Source organism: Protopterus annectens, chromosome 2.part0 (genome assembly GCF_019279795.1).
Source record: "Protopterus annectens isolate FY-2018-M chromosome 2.part0, PAN1.0, whole genome shotgun sequence".
NCBI classification, from domain to species: domain Eukaryota; kingdom Metazoa; phylum Chordata; order Ceratodontiformes; family Protopteridae; genus Protopterus; species Protopterus annectens.
This window is the reverse complement of record NC_056728.1, coordinates 1,677,807,908-1,677,835,606: the sequence shown is the minus strand read 5'-3', so window position 1 is coordinate 1,677,835,606 and position 27,699 is coordinate 1,677,807,908. Positions and strand designations below refer to the sequence as shown.

Below are 27,699 nucleotides of genomic sequence, written 5' to 3'. Positions count from 1 at the left end.
AGATCTTTTGATCTATTGATAAATTGTTAATTTCTTGTGAAGGTAAGAAGAAGGGACAATTTATATTAAAGAAAACTATTTCCATTCAGGTCAAGGCCTACTCTACTGGAGCCTTGTCTTCATATATGGCTTTTTGGAAAATATTGGATTCTAGTATTCTAGAAGCTGCACTGTGGTCCTCTGTACATTTATTTATTTATTTTTGGAAAATATTGGATTCTAGTATTCTAGAAGCTGCACTGTGGTCCTCTGTGCATATTTTTCAAAGTACTATAACCTTGTTTCCTTTTGTAGGTCTAAATTAGACTGTGCTATGACCTTTCTCCAGGGGTATTGGGCTCTTTTCCTTCCACCCCCCCAAAATTTGTAAGCAATGGCAATCATAACATATAGCTTAGGCTACTTCTGCAGTGATCAATATGAGGAATATAGTACAGTTGTGTAAGTAAACATATCATAACAGCAGATGTCCAAATGATCACTGCTGCAGTAGCCACCCCTTCCTCCACTCAACTTATTTCTTGGTGTATTATTTTTGCCAAGGTGTGGACTTTTAGTTTTTGCTGTTCATAGCATATGTAAGCTTTCTACATCTTAGCATCCAAACCTCTCTTCTTAGTCATCTCAGCTCAGTCTTGGAGATGTGGAAGGTACCCTTAAGCTTTGAAAACTGCCTGGTTGTTCTATCCTTGTAGGCTATAACCTTTATAGCTTAGGTTGCTGTTACAGGGATCATTTGAACTGCTGCTGTTATGGTAAGTTTACTTATACAGCTGTACTTTAGTCAGTGTGCGTCATAAGGTCTACAACCTCTAAATTACCCTGTGTCAATGCTCTTAGTCTGCTTAAATCATATACCTTTTGATTAATGCCTTTTTAAGGGATTTCTTTAATTAACACTACCAGGAAGGTATATTACTTTGTTTGGCATATGCATTTTGTACAGGAAAACTAACTGTTTTTAAACTTGCTGATTCACTGGGTACAAAATATGTTTCATGGAAAATACTATTTTTCTTGGTGGCTATGACCTCAGGCAGAATGATATCTAACTTACAAGTCCTTATCTGTCAACCTTCTTACATGGCCTTATATAATGAAAGAGTATCACTTGAAAACTACCCTTCAAAACTACCAAAATGAAAAGAACAGTTCTTTACATTTGTTATAGGTGTATAAACAACTCTCACGCTATACTAAATGTAGTCAGGGGAAAAAACGGGATAGTGGTCATTGTGTACACAATGCTTATCTTGAACTGGCCAAGGCTTTTGACACTATGCCCCATGCTGGTATTACTGAAAAGCTAGGCAAACTTAATGTAAACCCCTGCATTGTCCACAGGAGTGCAAACTAGCTATCCCACAGATCCCAAGTATTGAAAGTTGCTGGTACCCTCCGTGAATATAGAACTGTAACTAGTGGAATACCACAGGGATCAATGCTGTGCAGTCTCTTGTTTGGAATTTATTTTATAGACATCCAAGCCTATATCTCTGATGTGTGATTGACCTATTTTGCTGATGACTGCAGTCTGGGCACTATTATCTACTCATCCACTGATGATAAGCTGTTCCAAAAAAGACTAGACTATGGGCATACCTAGTGTACTGAAAATGGTCTCCAACTAAATGTGAAAATGTGCAGCCTAGTAGTGTTTGCCAAAAAGTCTGTTCACACCTCATACTACTCTTCAAGCAGATGCAGTGAAAAGAAACCTGAGTACTTATGTGGACAACTTGTCTCATGTTTCTACCATAGTCAGGAATTCTCTGTCTGGTGCAGTTAATTTGCAATGAAATATCTTCAAGATCCAAAGAGTCTTACTATTGTATTTTTTCCTTATCACTCCTGTCATCAAGTACAGTGCTTCCTTTGGTGCATACAAATCAAAGTGTACACAGATCTGGAAAGGTGTCAATTTTTTATTTAAAAAAAAATAATGTCCTTAAATCCTTCAACTATTTTGATTGTTTAGGACAACTCTCCTGATAAACACTAGTATACTACCTTCTCCAGGGTGAACTGTGTCTCACTTTTCAAGCCAGGAAAGGCTCAGTCCTATTTGTCTTCCTTTTTCCTTGGAAAACTAGTGACTCTACAAGCATCAGTACTAGGGACCAAAGGTTACACCAACAAATAAACAAAACTCACTGGAGTGATTGGTTCCTAACTCAGGCTTCCCCAGCTTATGGAATAAATTACCACTACAGGTCAAGCATAGTGCCACTTTGCATTTAAGGCTAACCTTGATGGCTGGATGGGTTGACATAAATTTGCCGAGTTATCATGTATGGCACTGCTTGATTTGGGAGGTGGGCACTGTATTTTTTAAGTGTGTTTACTTAAAGGTATATATAACTAGGCATGTTATGGTGCCAGTGATCACTTGCCTAGTATTGCTCCTATGTTTCTGTGTAACTGGTTGTTTATCAACATGTTATTTTCTCAGTGTTTGCTTTAATTTAAGTAGTTTTCTGTGGTTCCTTTCTTCAGTTTCTCTTACTACTGATACTCCACCATCTGTAAAATATTTTATTTTTCCCTTTCTAGAAGTATTATTTTGCTTATTTTGGCACTGACTTTAAGATGTCGTGATTCATACCTCCAAGCCAAGTCTCCTCTCATCTGGTCTATACTTTTTTGTATAGCATCCATCTTGCATAACTATCTTATTTTTGCAGCAGGATAAGAAATTGACCTTCAGTTCACCAAAATGAGCCATTTTCCAGGCTTATTTTCAGCATTCTGCAGTTTCTGTCTTACACTGAATAGTGCTACATTCAAGCTAGGATTTCCTTTGGACAGGCATATTTTGTGAGAAAGGCAGGCTTCCCCTGCTATGTTTAGCTCCACTCACTACTCAAGATTTGGCTCCTCTGACCCATTCTGTCCTACTAACCTGCTCTGTGGTCATTTTCCCCACAGCTGCAAATGATACATTTGAAAATGGCAACATAGTATCCTCCCTTGGGTAAATATTTGTAATAATTTTACGAAGACATTAATTTTGTAGTGATAGCCTTCCTTTAGACTACTAGCAAATGTGCCTGTGATAGATTAATTTCCCACATGCACTTCCATATTCAGTATGTATTTTGCTTGGTGCGGTGGGGGCTTCACATGAGATAAGCAGTTGTCAACATTATATAAAATTTACTGCAACCACTGGAAACAGCATTTAAAGGCTTGAAAGCTTATTTCAAATAAAAATTATACTTCTTATAAAAAAGAAGACAAGAAATATGGAAATCATGCACTCAAATTAATATTAAAGAAGCAAAAGGGGAAAAAAGTTTCAGCAGCATGAAGAAAATAACATTATAGGGGAAGAAGAGGAAAGAAAGGGAACCAGCAGGAAAATCCCAAGTCACTGAGACATCCTTCTTTCTCTCAAGCAGTTCACAAGTGTCTCTAAATGAAATGTGTAGCTTGCCTTAAGGGTGTTTTTCAAACAGAATCCTTCTTGCGCTCTGAAGAAAGCAATTCTAGGCTCCCCAGACCTGTGCTGGTCACTGAAGTGTCCACCAAATAAAAATGTAACTCTACAGATGATGTCAGAACCAAGTCCACCTATCATCAGAGGTGAAGGAATTGCAAGAGCAGAATTACTGTACATTATCTTAAAGATGAGGATCCAGATTTAGGATAATGCCAATGAGTCTCCACTACTTTAGCCAGGCAGGTTCCTCTCCAAAAAAAAAAAAAAAAATGGCTGCATCAGTTCAGGTATAGGCATCAGTCCCAGAACTAGTATTCACTGTCAACACTTTTCACAATAGTATTTCCAGGTAGTAAAACTGACTGCACTTAAAAGGGCTTTTACCCAACCGCAATGAGGTAGAGATTTGCAGGGCTGACATTAGTGTCATCTCAGCACACTCACACTGGTCCTGTAGAGTTTATATGTCTACTGTACATCCCTCATCTAAGAAGTGTATGGTTAGATCTCATCTGTTTTTGTGTCTTCAGATGTTATCATTTTCATACAGTAAACGGATTCCTCTTTTGGTTAGGATTCACATACTGATTACCAGGTACCCTTATGATGTAAGTTGTTATCTAGAGGCATTTCTTTCAGTGAGATTGTTATTTACTTAATGCAAGTATTTTTGGAGGTAGGGGGTCTACAGATGTCTCTTTCTCTTAAAACAGTATTGTGAGTAGCTAAAAACTGAGCAATCTCAGGTTTAATCCTCATTGATTGTTTCCTTTCAGGATTAATATGATATATTTGGAAGACCCCAGATACACTTCCATTGCATCTTAAAAAGCAAACATTATGTACAGTGTACCCACTGACAGGTAAAATCTGTTTGACTTGTCATAGCAGAGCCATTTATTCTTAATGTGTCTATCTCCCTGTCTCAGCATAAGACTGTATCTCTAGTGACATTTCTAGCTGACAGAACAAAGGAAGGGTGCTAGACAAATTTGATAAGATTGCATATTTCCCATTTTGGCATTGCTACCCTTATATTTCTTGACATACGTATTTCAGAATCAGAGTATCATACTTTAACACATTACAGGTTTAGTACAAACATCATTTCACCCAGAAACAAACAAAACACTTTGCTGCCTCCCTATAGAAACACACATAAATAAATACACTTATAATGTAGTAGTTGTTTCTGTAAGGTCCACAATACTAAGAATGGGAGTATGGCACCATGCTTGTTTCAAAACATAACTCTTCCCTGATGACATTAAGAAAAAGCTTTTATATATATCACTGTAAATGATCAATCTTTGGGAAATCGTCTCATTTAGAGGAAACGTATGACAGGTGTTAAATGGATGGCTCATTTCCCCATTCCTAATATTATAAAACTTTCCAGGCCGTTCTGTATAAAGTAACAACTGACCGGGTAATAGAATTGGTGACAGATGACATAATATAGAACACCCCAATGAAAGCGTTCTATTCAGATTAAGAAATGACTCCTACACTCTTCTGAAAAAATAATATTTGAAGAGGCGGTCATTGAGAAAACTATTACCGAACACACTGGTGGGTCCTGCAAATCATTTAACATATTTGCCAAAAAACACAAATTTTATAAGGAACAGACCAAAAATCTGAGGCAAAAATCTGGATGTTTTGTGAATATCTGGACAGTTGAGAGATGCGCTTGACAGATTATACATGCATAGATACTTATCTACACCTCCAATGTCCAAGTCTTACATAAAATGCATAAAATTTCAAAGTGGGAGTTGCTATTTTGTGTTCTAGGTCCTGTTGTTTTGTAAGCCTAAATCTCTAAATGAATCTGAAAATATCTGGTTCCAATATCTGTCCACTCAAGGCTGCAATGCATTTCTGTATTTCCCTGCCTGAATTATAGTTGAGACGCTGCATCGCCATTTGATAGTGTCATGGTATCTCTTCATATTTGTGACTAATCTTGAATCTTAAAATGTAATAAACAAATTCTTCTTAATATATTCAGTTTTTGGGGCCATTCCGGACTAGGAATGAACAGATGTTGTCATCTCCAGGACAAGATATAGAGTCCAGCCTTCCTCCTTTACAAATGATGGTTACCACAGATAGATATGTTATCTACTAAGGTCACTCTTCTGCTTCTTTCTTTTTGCTCTCTACAGCCTCTTCCAGTGGCTGTAATGAAGGATATATTTTTAACTACCCTTAGAACAAAAAAATTCTCCCTCAGAGGAAATCAAGGTACACAATATTTTTATCACCCTAATCTGTCCAAGACAATCAAGGCTCATTTTACAAGTGGCATCCTACCCCCTACCCCTCAAACTCATGAAAGAATTGCTGATTCAACAGCATGGCCGGTTCAAAATCCTAGCTTTAAGACTAGAAACTTGCATTCTTAGTGAATCTGAAATTAATCCATAACAATAATGGTTTTTGAAAGTAATTGTCATTCTAATAGAAACCGGAAGACCTTCAGTGAGAAAACCATATAGTTTTTATTTCAAAATGTAATAATTATTCTTGCCATAATCACTCTACCAGAGAGCATTGCAAACTGAAAAAATATCAGCCACTTCTGTATCAGCAAATATATTTATGATAAGATGTAAAATTTCTGAGAAAACATAACTGACTTTTACAAGAGTGAAAACAGCATTCACTAACAAACATCCTGGGTACTAGTAGTCTCAGACACAGCAAACTGTCTCCAGAATTTAAAATATGTATAGAAATCACTGAATGCTAATATATGGCTAGGGAATTGTCAATGAATAAATTATTAGCAAATACTGGTATCAAAAGTTTTGTTTTTAACCGGGCTTAAATTCATATTTATAGCAAGGAAATCTTCTGACTTGATCCATGGATAAGGCGCTCTTTACAGACTGTATTGTGGCCTTGGACTGTACAGGATAAAGCCCAAAATCTTCCTGCTGGGGAATTTGAGGGTGTGTGTTAATACATTTCTGAATATGCCTACTTGGTGTTCAAGGTCCAGGAGAATGAGCAACTTTTACCACCAGTTTCTTGACATTTCCTTTGATTCATCCTGGGAAGCATCTTTAGTTTCCATAGCAGCGCTGACAGCTGTGCTTCATCCCTGTTCTTTACTTCAGTATCAGAATTTTGGATGCAAATTATGTGATTCATATAATAATTAAGATTTTTTTGGTCTGTATAATGCCCTACTGGCTTAATTTTGGGGACCAGCAAGAAGGGATTTTCTGGGGGCATTCTTATTCATTGACCCTTTTTGACTGTGGAAGATATATCCAAACATCTCTGACCCTGAGACAGTGCTAGTGCATGTTTAAATTGGCAACTGTTTACCCCTCTCACTTCCAGCAGATGTCTGGTATGTTTGTCACTTCCAACATAGTCTGGTATGTTTGAAATGCTCTTTTGTAACTAAGGGTATATAATGCCCGTGATATTAAAATACTACAAATGTATGTCTTTTGGTAAGATGATAAGATTGTGCAGAACTTCCATTGCTTCTAGATCTTGCTTCTGCTGTACTATTTGTAAACACAGGGAAAGTTCTGGCTTTATTTGCAAATTTCTAGGTTCAGCCTTCCTGCACATTCTTTTAACAAGTTGTTCAATGTGCACTTTTTTGATTCCACAAATTCTGATAATGGTTAAGTCATTGTGGTCTCTTATTTTTCCTCCAGATGCCAGTACTAGCTGATGGTACTCCAGTCAATAAAGAATTAAGCATGACAATTTTTTTGTAGAAAGTCTTCTTATCAAAGTGCTGCTATGCTTTCCAAGTGGGAGAAGCCATTTGCTGGCATGTTTGCTCCATCTGTAAATGTAATCTAAAGTAATTTATGGTCAGGCTTGTTACTGAAATCAGGTGGGGCAGAAGTATGGGGTCCCAAAATGTACCCATGGTTCTTTGGTTTGTCCATCACCATTTGCCAACTAGAAGTAGGGATTGGCATGTTGGGTCTGTGAAGCTTATTGTGTTTATTGGGCAAGGATTGTAATACAATATGTGCTTGGAGTATTTTGGTTCATACTTTAGTACAGGGGATTTCAGTGTTGGTGTCTTCCTGTCTAGCATGTCTGAAATTATATATCATTATAAGAATGGTGTTTTACTTCTACTAAGTCTGGATGCTGACTCTTCTCCCGCATGGGAAGCTAGAAATTGTATTATGTAATTTGGCTGCCTTCTGAAACTTAGAGATGGGTGTATTTGAAAAAATACAAAGTGGATTTTATTCACCCCCATAACTGAAAGGTTGCGTTCTGTCCAAGACCATCCCAACTCACATTGCTTACAATACAACTTCTCATTAATAGTATTCTAGATAAATGGGAGGATGACAAGCCAAGGTCCTTTTGTAAAGAGATGGCTGTTGTGACTTTATTTGTAGCTATACCACAGTGAGACTATCTGCGATCATTGCAAAAATGAAAATGATTTAATAGCCAAATAGTTCAGTAGCAGCAAATATTTATTGTATATACTGTTTAAAACTAACACTTCCCATGTTTAAGTATATAGTATTTCCATTAGATGTTATTGTCAATGTTCAGTTGTATTATTTTGTACTGCAGCTTTTCTTCCTGGGGCTTCAATGAAAATGGGTCCTGAGTTCAGTCAAACTTTCCAGTAAGCAAAAGCAACCAATAAATTAATAAAAAAAACCAGTATGATAAAATCATATTATAAACATATTATAAACAACTCAGGAGCGTAATAAAATCCTCCAAAGCCAAATCTGAGGCTAAAATAGCTCCCAAAGTCAAAGACGATCACAGGTCTGTCTAGTCATGCTCATAATTTCAAAAGCACAACTCAGCAATGCACTGAGCTGATTGTGGATGATGTTACCTACACTGAGGTTGAAAATGCGCTGAACATACTGGCCAATAAATTTAGTTCTAACTTTGCTTCTCTCTCTCCCCTCTGTCTGTCCCTGAAAGTATACCTGAAACTGGCTCACCTCCAGCTGTCAGACAAGACCAGTCCTAAAAGTGCTATCAGAAGCTAAAAATAGGGCATTGATGGATCCTGATAGTATCCCTAGATGCATGAAGCATGATTTAGCCACACTCGCTAACAACATTTTTCAGTCACAGCCTCCATACAGGTTTTGTACCAAGCAAATGGAAAACAGTTACAGTCATTCCTCTGCATAAGGGAGGATCTTCCGCAGACTCATGCAATTACAGACCCATAAGTCTGATAAGTCTCATATGCAAAGTCATGGAAAGACTTATTATGAAATTAATCAGTCAGGACATAGGGAACCTCCAAAGACTGGACCCATTTTAGTTTGGATTCATCAAGGGCAGGTCATGCTTACTCAACCTGGTGGGTTTTTTTTGAAAAGATCACCAAAGCAATGGATGAAGACAAAATGGTACACATTGCATACCTCAACCTGGTCAAAGGTTTAAACAAAGTTCCCCACTCAGGCAGAGTAGAAAAGCTAAATAAACTGGGAATAAACCCCAACGTCACCTGCTAGATTGCCATTTGGCTCACAGATTGGATACAGATAATCAAAGTAAGGGAAGTTACTTTCATAATGAGACCAGTCACCAGTGGAGTCCCCCAGTATTCTGTGCTGGGACCTGTTCTATTTAGCATTTACATTTCTGAAGTAAAAGCCAGTGCTAGAATGCTCTAGATGAATAAGTCTGCAGATGACTGCAAGCTAGGAGCAGTCACTGAATCTCCAAATGATTTAACCATGTTGTAGGAAAGTTTGTCCCAAATCAATAACTGCTGCCAAAATCATGAACTAAAACTAGTTTGTTTGTGTCTTTCGGATTTTCACAGCTAGGGGTCGCCACAGCGGAACTCCGGTCCGCTAATGATTGGTAGTGGATTTTTACATACCGGGTTACCAGCCCTGACGCACAACCTTCAACGAAGGCACGCCCCATTCACATATGCCTCCACACAGAAGACGCTCTAGCTGAGAATCGATTGGGACAACGTCTTGCTATGAGGCGACAACGCTACCGCAGCACCACCACTAAAACTAAATGCCACAAAATGCTTTATTGTATTTTTTGGGAAGTCGTCTACCCCAGAGGACTACTGCATTGACAGTATGTCTCTAAGAGCTGACATGTTTTTTCAGGACTTTGGGACTTATGTGGACAATGACCTAATGTTTGACCAACATGTGTCTATTGTTGTAAGAAAGTTCTATATTGCACAGCTTATAAACAAAGATATTGTGTCTAGATCTAGGGATGAAATTGTCCCCCTTTACTCAGCCCTCATTAGACCAATAATTGAATGTAATGCCCCCTTTGGCATCTATCTGTCCAGACACATGAAATAACTGGAATGCCCACAGAGATGCCCAGCTAAAAGGATACAAGGCCTAAACAACATGTCCATCATGGACTGATTGAAAACACTGTCACTGCACTCATTATCCCACAATTTGCTAAGAGGTGACCTAAATCTCTCATACAAGGTATCCTCCCTCCCATTACTGATGTCTTTACTGCACATCAACAAGTCAAATGGCATCAGAAATACCCAGTCTTGGGATCTAAACCTCTTCTGGAACATCAACAGAACATTTGGAGGGGCAGGTATATCTCACAGAGAATACTACTGCTGCTGTGGAACAGACTCCCCATCCACATAAAAAGTTCATCCCTGTCCATTTTCAAGCACAGCTTGGATCTCTGGATGGGAAACAGAAAATTTACCCCAGTACTGCCCCCATACTACTGATGGACAGAGGCAGCTCCTACAGGCCTTATCCCATGCATGAGTCACCTCAAAAATTATCTGTGGTATGATCCCAGTTATTCTCATTAGGGGTAGTATATAATTATTGACTATGGGGTGGGTAAGGCTAATCTATAACCAAATGGGATTGGTTATTTTGAGCACAGAAATGGAAGCTAGCTAACTTTAAAATGGCCCACAAGGGCAGCTAGCCCAATGCTTACCTATGAAACTTTGAAACTGTAAATTTTCTGAGAAAACATACTGAGTAATCAAATGGTAAAATCAGCATTCACTAACAAACATCTTGGTTACCAGCAGTCAGAGATACAGCAAGTTGTCTCCAGACTGCGAAACAGTCTTGGAAATAAGTTGTAACAATACCCCAGTTTAAGTCACTAAAGATAATATATGGCTAAGGAATTGTCATGGATTAAATCATCACAGTCTTATTACTATTACCAAGAACTGGCAACAAAAGTTACCTCTTACTTAATTCTTATTTATATCACTTAGGACTGTGTAACATGAGTGTGGCTTTAGTAAACCTCTGCATCAAGGGAGTGCAGTGTGGTCTAAACAGTGACTTTCTTCTTAAGTTGTTTTGTTTGTTTGTTTGCTTATTTTTTACTTACCTTAGTTACATTAATTATTTTTATATACCTCATTGAGTTCAATTTGAATGATGTTTTATTTGGCTGACTTCAACTTACAAATTATGAGCTATATTTGAATAACAAATCCCCACCAGTGTGGTTCGTACACGTGTGCAAGCATGATTCCTTAGTTTTGAGATATTTTCTTATTTACTATTTCTTTATGTATATATGATCAATGGAGTTTGGTATGTAATGGTTCAGGAATGATGGATTTGAACTCCACACTGGAGTACACTTTCTTTACTTCTGTATGTATGTATGTATTGTCAGGATGAGTTCATGTTCACTTAAAATGGGTATTTTTCAGTATTTTGTATGTATAACAGATCTGAAATACTTAAATTGGAAAAGGTAGCAAGGGTATTACACCAAACATAGTGAGGTTTAAAAATTTGGATATGAAGGACTAATGAAAAAAATCTTTTTATAAGAATAGCTCTAATATGGATGTGGAGTGTAAACTTAGTATACCCCTCATAAGGCATAAAACTGATACTAGGAACAACCTTGTGTTAGTGGATCTTGAAAGAATTACATAAAATTAGGGAAGAGACTACCTTCATGTACAGAGATGGAAATTATGGAATAAGTTTTCTACTTAAAGTAGAAAGAGCAATGAGTTAAAAAAAAGCATTTGGACTTATGATATGGAAGCAGGATTTTTAGGACAATTTCTTCTTGGAAGTTGGTCAGTGAAGATCTCATATGAGACCCTGAACCATAATGTAAACATTGTAAACTGTATTTCTACAACAGCAGTTCCCTGCTAAGACAAACTAGGAAGTACATTTTGGTGGTCCTCTAGAAGCTGACACCATAGCGATCCATCTTCTGGGCTGTTGCTCAGAAGTGAAAGCAAGAGAAAAGACTTTTTTTCCAGCTTTCAAAACCCTTCCAAATGGAAGCTAGGCATGTGTACAATGGACAGGTGCATGATAACGTACACCTGACCAAATCACAAATGTATTAAATGAGGTCAACATAGTCTGGGCTTTATCTTCATTTAGGGTGTATTGATGTCAGAGGTGACAATAGTAAATCTGAGAGTAAAGGGTGCATCATCCTGTGTATACAGATTTGTTGGGGGCTTGTCCACATATTCAAAAAGTCTTTTTACATATCAATCCAAAACATTTGAAATGTTCCATTTACTTCAGAAAAAGTTTTGACTTTTTGCATTTTTGAATAATTGTCTGTAATTCTTCAGACAGCTTTACCTTTATCTTGGCACAGTAAAGAGCACAGTAACTTAAAATACCTATTCCTTTCATTTGCACCAGGTAGGTGCTAATAAAAGGCCTCCAAACAGTAAATATACAATTACTTTTTTTACTGCATTGCCTCATTTTAAGTGAGCTGAAAGTCATTAATTGGAGTAGTTAAAAGACATGCCGTCAGAACCATGACCACTTTTTTTACCCACTCCATGTTCCATATGGATGTGTATGCATGCGTGTACCTTATTTTTAAGATTTAGTATCACACACTAGGGTAGCATTTGTCATAGTGGCATTACTTCCACATCCTCTTGCTTTCATGTTTTGCTAAATCTGTCTTTAGACTTGTACTATGTGATGCCTCATCAAGAGTTCTTCCCAAACAGAGCTAATGTAGTTATGCACAGACATAATCACAACAGATTTCTGAAAGCAGTAGTTGCAACAGTTAACCTTAAAATACATTTCCTTCAGTCCACTGAATGAACTTCCTTACTTGAATAAGGATCATTCTTTTTTCCCTCCTTCTTCACCTGTGTTCTTCATAGGCTGTTATCTAGGGTTCATTGTTAAACATTATGGACAAATAAAATGACTGTCTTCAGCAGAGGCTACAACTGTAAAAAAAGTTGGAATGCCACTGTCCTAGAAAATGTTTGATGAGCTACCCAGCAAGGAGTAATGCCAGTCCTATTGAAAGTACCTGCTACAAGATCCTGCTTCTTAAACATCTATCGCTATGTATGTTTTACTTTAAATGTATAGTAATTGCTCTATTTTTATTCATTCGAGCTTCACAAAAAGAATAATTTTCCACTTCATAAATGACTTAGACTTACCAAATTTTTCTTCTTTTGTAAAGGTATTGTATCCTACATTAGAAGTTTGCGAACAAAGTGGCAGGAAGCAGAAAGCCAAAACAAAGCAATTCAGGTAAGACAGTATTATGCAGAGCACATCATCTCATGCTAACTCATCTTAGTGGATATTGTATAACCCCTGTCTTTTTATCTATGGTATATGTACAGCAGCAAAGATAAACATTTAATTAAAATATTTCCAAGTTAACCTTAGTGGAGCCATTTTCTCTGACTGCATGAACAGCATAAAGGAAAAAGGAAAAGGTTTCTGAAATACATCCCTGACATACATTCAGTGCAGTTCAGACTCCGTCTAAAATGTGGAGCATCTACTGCTTCCTTCCTGTTAGACAGTGTCTTAATTATTTCTTCACTATACCATTTGCCTTCAAAACATAGTCAGATGTATCTAGGCTGCAGACCAAAAGCTTTAGGTTCAGAAGCAGATGTGCTACTGACCATACCAGACTGACGCAGTACAAAAAGGCTCTTAACATGAACTTCCTTGACCTCACCAGAAGAACAGGCCATTAGTTATGTAATCACCTGTGCAAGAGCTGGCCTGAAATAATGTTGCCAAGCTGCATAGATATTTGCATTGTAGCTGTGTCAGCAAGCTAGCTCTTTCTGTTTTAATTTTATATTCATTATTTTAGAGAATTCTCTGTAAGATGGCAATCAGTGACTGGTACAAACATAATATGATATGACTTTTAAAAGATTATGCCACTGGAAGAGAGACTTGAATTTTTCAGAATATTAAATGAATAGAAAAGACAGTAATGACAGATAAAGAGGTTAGTAAAAGAGTAGTGAGGTTTATTTCGAACAAGGAAGATAGAACTTTTTTAAGTAATAGAGACCTGTAACACTGAAAAATTTGAATTATAAAATTACTATGAAAGTGTATCAAAAAATTTAACTCTCTACATGAGAAAGTGTTATTGGAAGGAATATATAGAGTAAATGACTGTCAATAAAGACGATAGTTTTGATAAAAGAATGGTTAATATTATGTTAAATGGAGAATTTGATGTAACAGTAGTAGTTCATGTTTACAAAGCTTTTGATAATGTGAATCAGTAGTTATGGGGTATTTTAAAAGCATATGTGTTAAGTAAAGTGCAATAAAATTCTTAAAATCAGCATACGATATAGGAATAGTTAAAGCTTTAGTAAATGGATGACTAAGTAGAGATATAAAAGAAGACGGTTGTCCAATTAGTATGGTATTGCTTATTTTGAGTATGTATGATATTGCAAGTAATATGACACACAGATTAACAGATGCAATACATATATTATGTGAGAGAAAGTAAATATATAAATAATTATGGCATATGTGCATCATATAGTATTGATCGCAAAGAATAGGTTATAGAAGAAAGAAGTAAAAGATCAAGTATGAAGAATTATTAGGTAAGATAGGATTAAAGTTAGGGAAGATAGGATTAACGTTCCCTAAGGACAAAAACAAAAGGCTAGAAGAAATTGCTAAGACAATAGACATATAATTAGCTGACTTCATTAAGGTACCATGACACTCATGGAAGTGCACATGTTCTGTTGCCTTTTTGTTATTCAGCAAGCACCCTTTAACAGTGCTGCATGGTCCTCCAAAACGAAGACAGGTAGCACCATGAAGGGCTGCCCCTGTAACTGTGTGGAATGCTAATGAGGCATGTGCTTTCTCCCTGGAATCACCTCCAGGAATGCACCTACATTCAAGAAAGCACTCAACCATTTAGATCAGCACTGCCATCCACACCACATTGAGGTAGCAACCATGGCTTCCATGTTACCAGTGCTTATTTTAACTGTGTTGTATTGGCACTGAAATCAAAATGGTGATTGGTGATGGGGAAAACAACTGAACATCAGAGATTAATGTTTAAAGTGCTGTAGTAGCACCAGCATTACTCCTGGGGTGGCAGGACTGGGAGATACAGACTCCACAGTGCTGTACCATCATCAATGTTACTAAGGGGACTAGGGGTGCAGGGATCTACTATTCACCAAGGAAAGCTCCTCAAAGTGCCCAAAGGCACAGAGCAACATAATAGGTATTGGGAGAAACCAGAGGACACAGTCTCAAGTGTCATAATGGCACCAACTGCAGTATGGGGATCAGGGGGAGGGAGAAAACACTGGACACAACAAAGGTAGTGGCATAACAGTACAGATATCATAAGGAGGATCAGAGGATGGACGAATACACCAGACACCTGGGATAATTCTCTAAAGGGTCCTAACAGCACCAACATTTTAATGGTGATCAGAGGGTGAGGGGATACACAAAATCACCAGGGTCACATACATATATGTCATAATGTCACTAAAGTATTACGGGATGGGGGAACCACAGGAGGGTAGATAATGTAGGGACAGGTACAGGGACTGTGGTGTGTATGTGTTCATGTTTGTGAACTTTTTTTGTGAGAGACTAACTGCTAAGGAGATGCCACTTTCTACATAAGCAGCAGATTACTACCCCAACATACAGATATTCCATTATCTGCACATCACGGTACTAACTGTGATTCAAGAAAAATATAACTTAGTTAATAATGAGGTGTCATCTCATCCTGGCTAGCATGTTTCTGAATCACAAATTGGCAGTTCATGGTAGAAGAGCCTTTCTAGTATGAGCCAAATGTCTCATACTAGGATCTTTAATGAAATTAACCCATAGTTTTCAAAAATAGAAAATGAAGTTTTAGGTATAAAGTTTGGTAGGACGTCTGTGGTAGCTGAGCAATGAGACCTTCTTTTGTAGGAGATAAAGTGTTGTGGGATTATGGAAGAATGTTATGTTACCTTTTAGGAAGAAACTAGATTTAACAAACACAGTTATTTTAATGAAGGCAGAGTATGTAGGTATGTTGTATATGTTCCTGGTGAAAAGAGCTCCAACGTTGTTACAAATTACTGTTATATTTTTGAGGTATTTACAATTAAACCCAATAAAATGAGAGCTGATATATAATAAGGAAGATAAAGATGGTCTGGTACTTTTTAAGTCTGGTGATGCATTTAGTACCATTACACTTGTAGTGGCGGATAACATTTATGAGAAATGACAAAGAATTTATATTAACAAGTATATTATCTAATAAGTATAAAAGATTTTGGAATAAGGTGAGCATACTTAAAAGAATCAAAGACAGTTTTAATGAGGAGGCAGAGGAATATCAGAAGAGAATAATGCTATGTAAATTCATAAGTTTATTGGTATGTACTATGCTAATGACCATCAGGGTTTTTTATAAACCTTGCAGTACAACCCAAATGAGACCCATAATTGATTTATGCAGGAGGTGATTTGTTGACTGCTTCTGTCCATCAAGCACATAGGAGCCAGAACAGGGTTGAATTTCCGATTATCCATCTATTAGTCCAAGTTGCACTTAAATAAGGATAGGGAAGAACTCTGCTTTAAATGGATGGGAGTCCTGTTCCAGAGAATGGGAATTCTCTGAGAAACATATCTATCTCTCCAACATGTCCTGTAATTAACAACAAAAATGTAGTGAGCAACAACAAAATATTATAGTGTGAAAAGTAACAGTAGAATATTATTCCCTGTGAAAATATGACTGATGAGATTACATTAGCAACAAAAATAGGAAAAATGTTTACATTTAAAGAACAGAATCACAATTTATTGTGGAGGCTAATATTAAGTAAACTACCAGTTGAAAGATCTTTGTTATACAAAGTAAGGGAAGACAGGTTATGTAACAGATATGGGGAGGGGGGAGACTTCTACACATGCTGTGTTAGAATCTAGAACAGGGAGAAGATGTGGGAAAAGTTCTGAAAAAGTAATTATTGCCAGAACTAAAGTAGATATGAATATGATATATGATTGCTATGACAGTTTATATAAAAATAATTATGAAGGGATTGAAAACAGTGATATGGAAGTGTTTGGGATTGTGCTATATATATATATATATATATATATATATATATATATATATATATATATATATATAAAGTAAAAAATAGAAAAATGTTGTTCAATAAAAAATAAATGGGTAGAATTCGATATTATCTATAATATGAAAATATGATTATGGAGGAAAGGGTTTGGAAATGAATATGTTTTGATTTATTAAATTGTAAATATTGTAGATATGTAAATTTGCTGTTTCTGAAAAAAATCAGGTAAATACTATAAATATGTAAATAATAAAGAACTACTTTTTTTCAATAGAGAGTACTAAAGAGTACTGTCAGGTTGCAGTGTGGAGGTTGTAATAGAGGAAATCTATGCTGGCATCAGAATGTGAAGAAAATGTTCTGAATAAGAAAACCCAAACATAGATTGACAAGCCCAGAGTTTGCCTGACAAGGTGTTGATCACTATGATCAGGGAGCTGAATGCTCAGTGATGCTAGTAAAACCTGAAATGAAAGAGCATAGGTGGATAATGAACTGCTTTTTTGGACATAGAAGTTGATAAATTGTCCTTCCTGCAGTACTTATGGATGGCTGATAGGCAGTAGTGATGAAAGTGCCCCATTACTTTGAGATGAGGGGTTGCAGAATAAGAAGTGTGTGCGTTCTGTAAGTCTACAGCAGGAAGGAGAAGGAGCGGGGAGACTATTATATCTGGCAGTAGGGGCTGCCAAAAAAACAAATGCTAATGGAACTGTGTTAGGCAGGAGTGTAAACAATGGAAAGTTCAGTTAGGTGGCAATTTTATAGGTTTATTCTGATAAGAATTTCTAGAGTGTTTAATGTGGGATTTTATAGACTTGCTTTTATTTGTGACCTTATTATTAGGCTACTGAGTTTCAATGCAGGGCATGTCATTTGGGATGTGAGCCCTTTCTGGATATAATATTTATGAACGTGGAGTTGGCTGAAAAGTTTATAAGAAACTGCTCATAGGATCATGGATGTTACAAGGCAAATTAGTTTCTACCTTGCTCGTCCCAACCTTAGACTTTGCCTATCATTCAAAGATGACCAAACCAGTCATACCATGGGCGAATTTATGAACACCCATCCACATGTCCAGCTTCTTTCCAGTCTGGCAGTCTCTCACCAAAGAGAATTGAGTTTTTTTTCAGTAATTCAAAGCAGTTATAGGATGTAATAGTTTTTTCTTCTACATAGATTAGGCATTCATCCCACTCCATCAAGCCAACCCAATTTAATTCAGGTGGACAAAGTTCTTGTCCAGCTAAAAATCTCCTATGAAATATCCAATTTGCTTTCTCCAGAAGTCAGACATGCTAGTGCTATTAGCATACCACTCCCCACACTGGAATATGCTTTTCCTATTATCACCCTTTTATATACTTGTAACAAGTCCTTGTTTCAAGCAACTGAAAAGAAAATACTCAGATTTAAACATCTGGCCAATTCTACTGAACATTAAACATCTGGCAAATTCTACTGAACATTATTGCGCTACACTTCAAAGAGGCAAATGGCTATCAGTAGCTGCTCAGTCCACTTTCCTAATAGCAACACTCATGTACAAACTGAGTTTTGAAAGCTACTGATCTCCATTAAAGAAATTCCTAAACATCAAAGAACCAACCCACTTTTTTAGATCTAGTGAAATACTTCAACTAGTAAGACTAAAATGCAAACTCTCCACAACTGAATGTGCATTTATTTAAATTCCACCAGCATGCTATAACTCACTTCCTGAATTCATCAGTTCTGTTCCTGACCTCAAAGGATTTAAACATCAGCTTAAAAAAAATATTGAAGATAGTAAATGTAGATGTAGAAGATATCCAGGTTAATCCTTCATAACTAAGAATGTCAATCAACCCCCCCCCCCCCCCCATCAGCCTTGCCACTTAAGCAGATTCAGTTTTGCTTTAAAGTATGAATCTAACTCACTGGGCATTTGTTAACTTGGCTGTAAATTCAATGTTCTCTACAATATTATCTTTTGTTGTTTTAGATTTGTGTAGTGCATTGAACTGCCCCACATTTACAGAGTACTACCTTTATACTTTGCTACTTAGCATAAGCTGAGTATGTATTTGCCAACTGTATATTAGTCAGTGTATTTTACCAATACTTGTTTGCATATGTGATTACAGATATCACCAAGTGTGTATTTGCACAACATCTTGCATTTCAGGCCCAGATATGGAAGAATAAGGGTCCTCCAAACAATCCACCCTACCAGACTGACAAAATATAAATAAATACATACATACATACATACATACATACATCCCTATGGTTGTGCAGGACTTGTTTCTGCAGGATAAAATAAAATTAGTCCCGCCTCATAAGAAGGGTCAGGCTTCTGTTAAAGGCTGTTCCTGATTCCAATAAAAGAAGGAAAACAGAGACTTATTCTGGGTTTGTCTCTTCTCAGTTTGTTTCTCAGAGTTCCAAATTCCAAAATGCTTACCCCGCAGGTCCCTTCTTCCTACGATACTGCCTCAAAGCTTTCATGGTAAACATAAACATAAAAGATGCGTACCTTCATACCCCAGTCTGTTTGGACTATAGGAAGTTTTTCAGGTTCCCTGCTTTGCAATATCATTTTTAATTCAGCACTTTGCCCTTTGGGCCTCCTACTGCCCCAAGGGTTTTCAAAAAGTTCTTATCACTGGCTGTGGTTTTCTTCAGTCTCCTAAGGATACATATTTTCTGTTGCTTAGACGATCTGTCATTTCAGGCTCCTAGTAGTGAAAAGCTCCTTCTGGATCTCAGCTTTACAAAAAACTCCATTGTCTGGGGTTCACCTTAAACTTCAAAATATCCAATCTGGTTCACTCCCAGGATCTCCCATTTCTGGGTTGCAGGCTCAATTCTATGTCAATGATTGCCTTTCTTCCTCAAGACAAAATGACATTCCTAGAGGAATACTTCCAATCTCCTCTTTTCCTAGCTATGACCTCAGCAAAACAGATTGTGAGAGTCCATGGGTTTATGGTCTGCACTATTTTAATGATTCCTAGGAGCAAGCTCCATATGGGAAGGAAGTTGAATAAGTGTTCCCTGCCACTGTGCTTACCTGTTATAGTAGGTACTGAGATGAGTTGAGAGAGATCATAAAGTTATAAAGAGGGATGTGTTGGAGCTCCATTAGCTAATAACCAGTTGGTGTTGAATTCTTTGAGGATTATGACTTCTGAAATGAGATTCAAGATTAGTCAGTGCAAGGGTTCCTCAGTGATGGATTCTTTTTCCCCCCGGTAGAATGTAGGTGCAAGTAACCATGAGAAGTTCATCTTCTTTGCATTTAATGTGGGCTACAATGGATTCATGGTGGGACAGTCAAGGGTAAGGGGCAAATAATGTCACATTTCCTGCAGTATCTTTATAAAGTAATGCTAACTCTCCTACATCTTGATGTGTTCTGTCACACCTAAGAATGGCAAAGTCAGGAGGAATGATGAATTGCCGAATTCTCAGAGTCATGCAGCTTTAGTCATGTTTCTAAGAAGGCAAGGAGATTTGAGAGATACAGTAAGATTCAGCTATGAATTAAATAAGTGATGTGAAGTTGTTCAATCTCACCTTCATTCTTACTGATGGGTTCGGATGCTGCTCCAAGTCGGCCAATTAGCAAAGCTCGAGGTCTCAAACAGCTTGAGGCCAAAGCCCTATCCTACAATGCACCACTACATTCCCTAGATCTAGTTTGCCACTGCAACTGATCAGGTGTTTTGTACAGCTCTTGGCCGTTGGAGAGATAAGTTTACAATTTCTATTGAAAATTTCTTAATAGTTTTCACAGTTATTGGTTAGTTAGGTCTTAGTAGTATAATTCTTTGCTCTGGTTGTTCATTTTCGGATTTATATCCTGTTGGATAGTTTTATTCTCTCCCTCTAGGGTGTTAGTTCTAGTTTTGGGCTTGGCCCTGTTTATTCAAGTTAGCCATTGGCTTTTTTGCTCTATCCCAGTCTAGTTAGGCTTGCTGCAGTTTCTGCATTTTTCATTTGTTAGCCAGTTAGGCTCTTGGCCATTTTTCTTGGCTGTTTTTTTGTTTTCTTAGCCTGTTAGGCTTTTTCTAGTACAGTTAGAAGTGTTATAGATGCCTTGGAATAATTTTAGCCGGTGAGGCTCACTTTTCTTTGGTCATAGTTGTTGTTATTTGTGGCTACAATGCCTGAAAAAGCTAAATCTGGATTTAAGAGGTGCCCTAAATGTAGTCAGAAAATGTCGATTACAGATGGCCATTCTACAGGTGTGTACTGTTTGGGTGAGGTGCATTTACAGGTGGTTTGCTCCATTTGTCATGGCTTCAGCTCTAGGGTGTTAACTGAAGGGAAGCATAAGCTGGTAGAGTGGGGTTTAATTAAGTCTGCCTTCCAAGCAGATTTGGATTCTGCACCGAGTCAACCAAAACCCTCTTCTCCAGCCTCTTCATCTAGTTCGGTTCCAAAGGGCTCTTTGGTTCTGAAGACATCTAAAAAGGCTACGGTCTTGGCTCCAGTGCCATTGGAACTGACCATTCAGGTTGCTGGCAGGAGCCGGTCCCCAGTTTTGGAACCGGTATCTCCTACTTTGAGGTCCCCGATTCTGGGGTCACCAGCTCTGTTGGTGGTCTCCTCTCGGGCTTCCAGACTTTCCGATTTGGACATGGACCGAGTGGTGCAGCGACTTCTACAGAATCCACGGCTTGCTAAAATTCTGTCAGTTTTGACTCTAGCAGCTTCGGAACTGACAAAGTCCTCTCCTGTTGTTGTTGCTCCTCCTCCGACTCAAACCGAGACATTGGAACCAGAGGAGGCCAGTCAGTCGTTGGTGGAGCCATCGGTACCGACACTCACTTCTGAACTGTCGGTACTGACCACCCTGATATCCTCTGCTCCGGCGGTGGAATCGGGGAGTCGACACTCTCCTGTCGGTTCTGGGGGGGTGAACCGATATGTCAGTTCTGACTCTCCCTCTTGGGGCTTCGGCACGGATGAGTTTGGCTCCTACCTCAGGCTTGGAGCCGGTGGTTCTGGTGCAGGAGGAGTCTTCAGTGTCTTCGGATCCAAGTGCTTCCTCGCATCGGAGCTGTGGGGTCTTCGATGCCATGAGGAGGGCTTTGTCCCCTCGGACTTCCACAACCTCTGATATGGCCACTTCCTCCCGAAAGGCACCTGCTTCTTCTCCGCTTCCACAGATTCACCATAAGCGTAGGGACCCAGAGCCTCAGAATGCCCCTTTGGGGGAACCGTGCTCTTCCAAGACCTCCCCATAGATTCCCATTGAGGAGGTCTCTCGGAAGAGATTATGTAAGAGGAGACATCTGGATTCCCGTCAGGAATCCATCACATCGGACAACGATTTGGAGGAATCGGAAGGGTCCCCAAGGGCCCCCTCTGAGGAAATTTCTTTTGGGGATATCCTTGAGATCCTTAAGCAGAGGGGAGACTGGCAGTCCCAAAACCCTAGTGAGGATGAATTGGTGCTCCTGAAGGCTTTCGGGTCCCAACCCTCCACCTCTTGGGTGTCTCCGTCCTTTGATGAATTGATGGATCTTTTGTCTCGAAGGACATGGGAGTCACCAGATTCTATGGAGCCTGTTCCTAGAAGGCCAAACAAGTACATTTCTGCATCCCATGATAAGTCCTTTTTATCTAAACCCATACCTGTTGATGCCATGGTGGTGGTGGCAGCCACTAAAAAAGAGATGTCAGAGACTTCTACGTCTGTCCATCCTCCTAATAGAAAGTCTAGGATAATGGACAGATACGGGAAGCGCATGTTCAGTTCTATGACCGTTGCCCTTTGGTCATTGAACTACCTGACCCACTTCACACGACTACAGAGAGATCTCCTCAAGGAGCTTGGAGATACTTGGAGATACTCTCTAGGGTGCAGTAGCCGACTCTGTGGTGGACAAGGTAACGTATCAGCTTGCTACCCTCAATTCCATCATAAACTCTTCCATGTGCCTCATGCCTTACGCAGCTAATGAATCGAGTAGGGCTGCGGTTACAGGAATTGCTTTGCGAAGACATTCCCGGAAGCACTTATGTTCTTTTGCAGAACCTTTAAAAGTCGTCGTTTATGAATGCCCCTTTTGATGGTTCCTCCTTATTTGGACCAAAAGTTAAAGAGACCCTCACCAGATGTGAGCAAGATGGTAAGACTCTATCTGCCGTTGGAGTCCAGTTTTCTACCCCTGCTAGACCTTATTCCAAAGGTCAACGGGGTGGTAAAATGTGGTTCTGTACGACCCCAAGAGCCTTTCTGAACTCACAAGGTGAAGCCTCCTCCAGAGACAGAGGGGGAAGCAATGATGAAAGACAATGGCCATGTGGCAGTGGGGGTCCGCAGAATCAGGGTGACAGGGATCAGTTCCTTGGGAAACCCTATCAGCACTCCTGAAAGAGGCCCGACTGTCCTGCTCTGGAGGCAGTTGGGGGACGCTTGTCTTTGTACCTAGGTGCCTGGCTAAATATCTTAGAAGGCCGATGGGTACAAAATGTTATATCCAGAGGATATTCCATTCCCTTTCACTCACACCCCAGACCAACAAAAGGAATCCCAGACATTCCTCCTAGTCTACGGGATGTAGCATCCATAGAGATCCAGAAACTATTGCAAAAAAGAGTTATCCAGCCAGTCCCAGCAAACCAGCAAGGATCCAGAACTTATTCAAGGTTCGTTTTGGTACCAAAGAAGACAGGGGACTGGAGACCTATTCTGGACCTCAGCAGACTCAACAAATATGTGGTAAAGAGAAGTTCCGGATGGTCACACTTCAGTCCATTCTCCTATTTTTAGGGAAGGATGATTGGATGTGCTCTCTAGATCTCCAGGATGTGTACTACCATATCAAAATGGCCAGGCCATCCAGGGATCATCTGCGCTTCTGGCTGGGAGCCAGTCACTTCCAGTTTCGGGCCCTGCCCTTTGGTCTCACTGCAGCCCCCAGAGTGTTCACCAAATGCATGGCAGTGGTCATGGCTCACTTGAGACATTCAGGAATCCTGGTGTTTCCTTACTTGGATGACTGGCTCCTTACCGCCCGACCAGGCATCAGCTTATTTGGGCAAGGGACGCTGCCATAGATCTATGCTTACAGCTGGGCATTACAATAAATTCAGAAAAGTCTGCTTTATTGTCATCACAGCGTACAGTCTTTATAGGAGCAGACATAGACACGGTCAGCATGTCCCTGAAGCTCCCTCCCGAAAGAGTGATTGTCCTTCAACAACAAATTGTGGATCTCCTGTCAAAACGAAAAGCACCAGCATCACAGATTCTCAAACTGCTCGGCACTATGGCAGCAGTGATTATTGCAATACCCCTTGCGAGATCTCACATGCACATTCTTCAGTGGCTGCTATTCACAAAATGGACATTTCAGGACTTACCCATGACTCATCCAGTTTTGATTATCAACTCTTGCAAGGGCAACCTTCGGTGGTGGCTAACCTCAGAGATGGTGACTATGGGTCGCCCAGTTGTTCTCCCCACTCCAGTGGCAACGGTAACCACGGATGCCTCCTTGATCGGGTGGGGGGGCATTATCAGGGACGGACAGTCTGAGGTACTTGGCAGGCTCACGAGACTCATTTGCACATAAACGTCCTGGAGATGAGAGTGGTTCTTTTAGCGTTGCAGGCCTTTCAAGACTCTCTTCCCCCTAGGCACGATTGCAATCCAGTCAGACAACATGTCAGTAGTCTGGTACATAAACAAACAAGGAGGAACAAAATCCTACCCCCTGTGTCGAGAGGCTCTGAGATTATGGAAATGGGTAGAGTCCACCCAGAGTTTTCTGATTGCAGTGCACATTCCGGGGAAATCCAACGTAATAGTGGACAGACTCAGCAGAGCTTTTCTGCTACCTCACGAGTGGTCTCTCAAGAACAAAATAGTGGAAATTATTTTCCGCAGATGAGGCCAGCCTTACTGCGACCTTTTTGCCACTCTCACAAACACCAAGTGCAGCAACTACTTTGCCCTGATTCCTCAACAGGGACAATCCTCGAGGGACACACTTGTCCACGATTGGCCTCCGGGACTCCTATATGCTTTTCCTCCCTTTCCACTGATTCCCAAAATATTGCAGAAAGCCAGTTTTCTGGGCAGGACACATCTTAATTGCCCCATATTGGCCTCGGCAAATTTGGGTCCCCTTCCTGAAGCCTCATCTACTAGAGGAGCCTTGGATCCTGGACCCAGTGCTAGATCTGTTGACCCACTCATCAGGAGCTCTTCATCCCTCTCTTCAGTCCATCGAACTGACAGCTTGGCTGCTCCAATTACCAGAATAGCCAAGTTCCAGAATTTATCAGAAGAAGCACGGCATATCCTATTGTCATCTCATAAATCTTCAACTAGGAAACTTTACCTCAGTAAGTGGAAAAGGTTTTCTATCTGGGCACAACAGAATAACATTGACCCTTTCCTGGCATATATCAGATATATTGGAATTCCTAACAAAACTGTTCAGTGAAGGAGCTGCAACAGCAACCATTCAAGTCCAACTGGCTGCTATTTCTAATTTTCATTTAGGTGCATCTGAAAATGGTATCATGTCTCATAAGCTGGCTAAGGCTTTTTTGAAATGTACGATGCACTTAAAACCAACGATCAGATCTCCTACTACTCCCTGGAACTTAAATCTAATCTTGTCCAAAATTATTCTTCCCCCCTTTGAACCTTCCTCTTATTGTCAGCTGAAGTATCTTTCTTGGAAGACCAAATTATTGGTGGCTATTACATCAGCACACAGAATTTCACAATTGCCAGCCCTTTCCATTAAGCCACCTTACCTAATATTTCATAAAGATAGGGTTTCCCTCAGGATGAATCCATCATTCCTACCAAAAGTATGTTCAGAATTCACACTGAATCAAAAGATTGAGTTTTCTTTCCTAATCATTCAAACCAGGTGGAATATATGCTTCAAAAACTTGACGTCCATCGACAACTTTGCTTCTATTTGGACAGAACAAAAGATTCTCAGATTCTCAGATTCAAAAAAGGCACATGTCTCCAAAACTACCTTGTCAAAATGGCTCTCTGATTTTATTTCCTTTATCTACAGTGAAGTGAGTATTGCCTTACATAACAAGGTCAAGGCTCATTCTACAAGGGCGGTTTTTACTTCTGCAGCCTTCTTGACCAGGTTACCTATTTATTCTATTTGTGCAGCTGACACCTGGTCAAATTCACATACCTTTATATCTCATTACAAAGTGGACAAGGCCTCTAGGAACAGAGCTTCATTTGGATCTGCTATCCTGTGAGCCACCCAAGATTGTGGTGCTGGGGACGCTACCCATCAGTAAGAATGAAGGTGAGATTGAACAATTTCACATTAAGAAGTTATGTACTTACCATAACGTTCCATGTGAGTTGTTCTTCTCACCTTCATTATTACGACCCCCCCCTACCTACCCCCTTCCTATGTCTGGAAGAATGAGAGGTACCACTCTGGTTTTGGTTTTCCTGAGGAGTTTCCTTTCACCCTGGATTTTATGATTTCCTTGAAATCTGGGATAGGTTTCTACACTAGTTGGCAGCAAACAAGATCTGGGGAATGTAGTGGTGCATTGTGGGATAGGGCTTTGGCCTCGAGCTGTTTGAGACCTCGAGCTTTGCTAATTGGCTGACTCAGAGCCGATGATCGGTTCCGAACCCATCAGTAATAATGAAGGCGAGAAGAACAACTCACATGGAATGTTATGGTAAGTACATAACTTCTTATTTGTTTGATTTTGAATGCTTCTCACATGGATATGTGTGTGATTTTCAATACTTTGGTATTTTTCTATGTGTCCAGTATAGTACAAACCACCCATTCACTTGTCTGACCTACTGATAACCCATCCTAATTGCCACTTCACCCTTTCATAACTTTGTTTCTTATTCCTATGCCCATATCACTCCTTCTGTAGACTCTCATCTTCTTTTTTATTTAGCTATACCTTATACTATTGTCCATTATTAAACTTCAAAGTGGAGGAGAAACCGTGAATTGAAGATCAAAACCAAAACACTAGAAACACACTTTCTTGGCAATACCTGACAAAAGTTGTATCTCAAATGACATAAAAATCAATGTACATGTACCCAAGCTAAAATTAATTTTGTGCAGTTGTTAATATTAAATAAAATAAAAAATAAGAATTTTTGCAGAAAGGAAAGCCCCTTGTACCTTTTAATACCCCCTTACATTATTATTTTCATTTGCAGGTTCTTAGGGGTATATTTTGTGGATATGAAAAGGTTCATCAGAGCAGGATTCAAGGATACTGTGTATTCCAAGCATAGATCACCTCTCAACAGTTAGTAGGAAGCAGAATATAGAGAAAGGGCTTTGAGGCAACCTGCGTAGGACATACTCTTTATGCCCTGTATTATTTTTGTGAGAAACCTCTGTGGACATTCCAATTGTTGCATATGCCTGGTCAGGTACAAATTGAAGGGGGCACTGTACTCAATGATTTTCCTGATGAGGGCTGAATACACTGGAATGATGACTTTCTTGGCCCTAGATTCCCTTGAGTACAAGTTCAGCAACATAGAATGATTTCCTTACTACCTTAGACAAATGTTGGTTGAAAGCCAGGTTACTATCTACATATGCATCCAAATCCCTTACTTCTGGTTCTGGTCTTGGGTTTTATTATTGATGAGATAATTTCCTAGTATGGCTGACATCACAACAAATTCTGTTATGCATTTCTTGACCCTGAGTTTTTAGCCTTGGCTTTGGCACCAGTCATTTGTCTGTGTCAGTCCTTCCTCTAGGATGTTAGTGCCTTGGGGGGATTCTGTGACTGCTCCAAGTTTGCAGTCATCTACAAACTTGGTCAGTCAAAGGCCCTTGACATTTTCACATTG

The 27,699-nt window shown here is 39.2% G+C and overlaps 1 protein-coding gene across 1 annotated transcript in view; it reads left to right on the top strand.

The window, feature by feature from the left end:
• Positions 1–27,699, top strand: part of FHAD1 (forkhead associated phosphopeptide binding domain 1) — a gene marked incomplete at its 5' end in the record, with an annotated part of 2,130,934 nt that overhangs the window by 564,824 nt on the left and 1,538,411 nt on the right. The window contains one exon of the mRNA XM_044060429.1: positions 12,908–12,978. Coding sequence (XP_043916364.1) covers positions 12,908–12,978 — 71 coding nt within the window. The remainder of the gene's footprint in view (positions 1–12,907; positions 12,979–27,699) is intronic.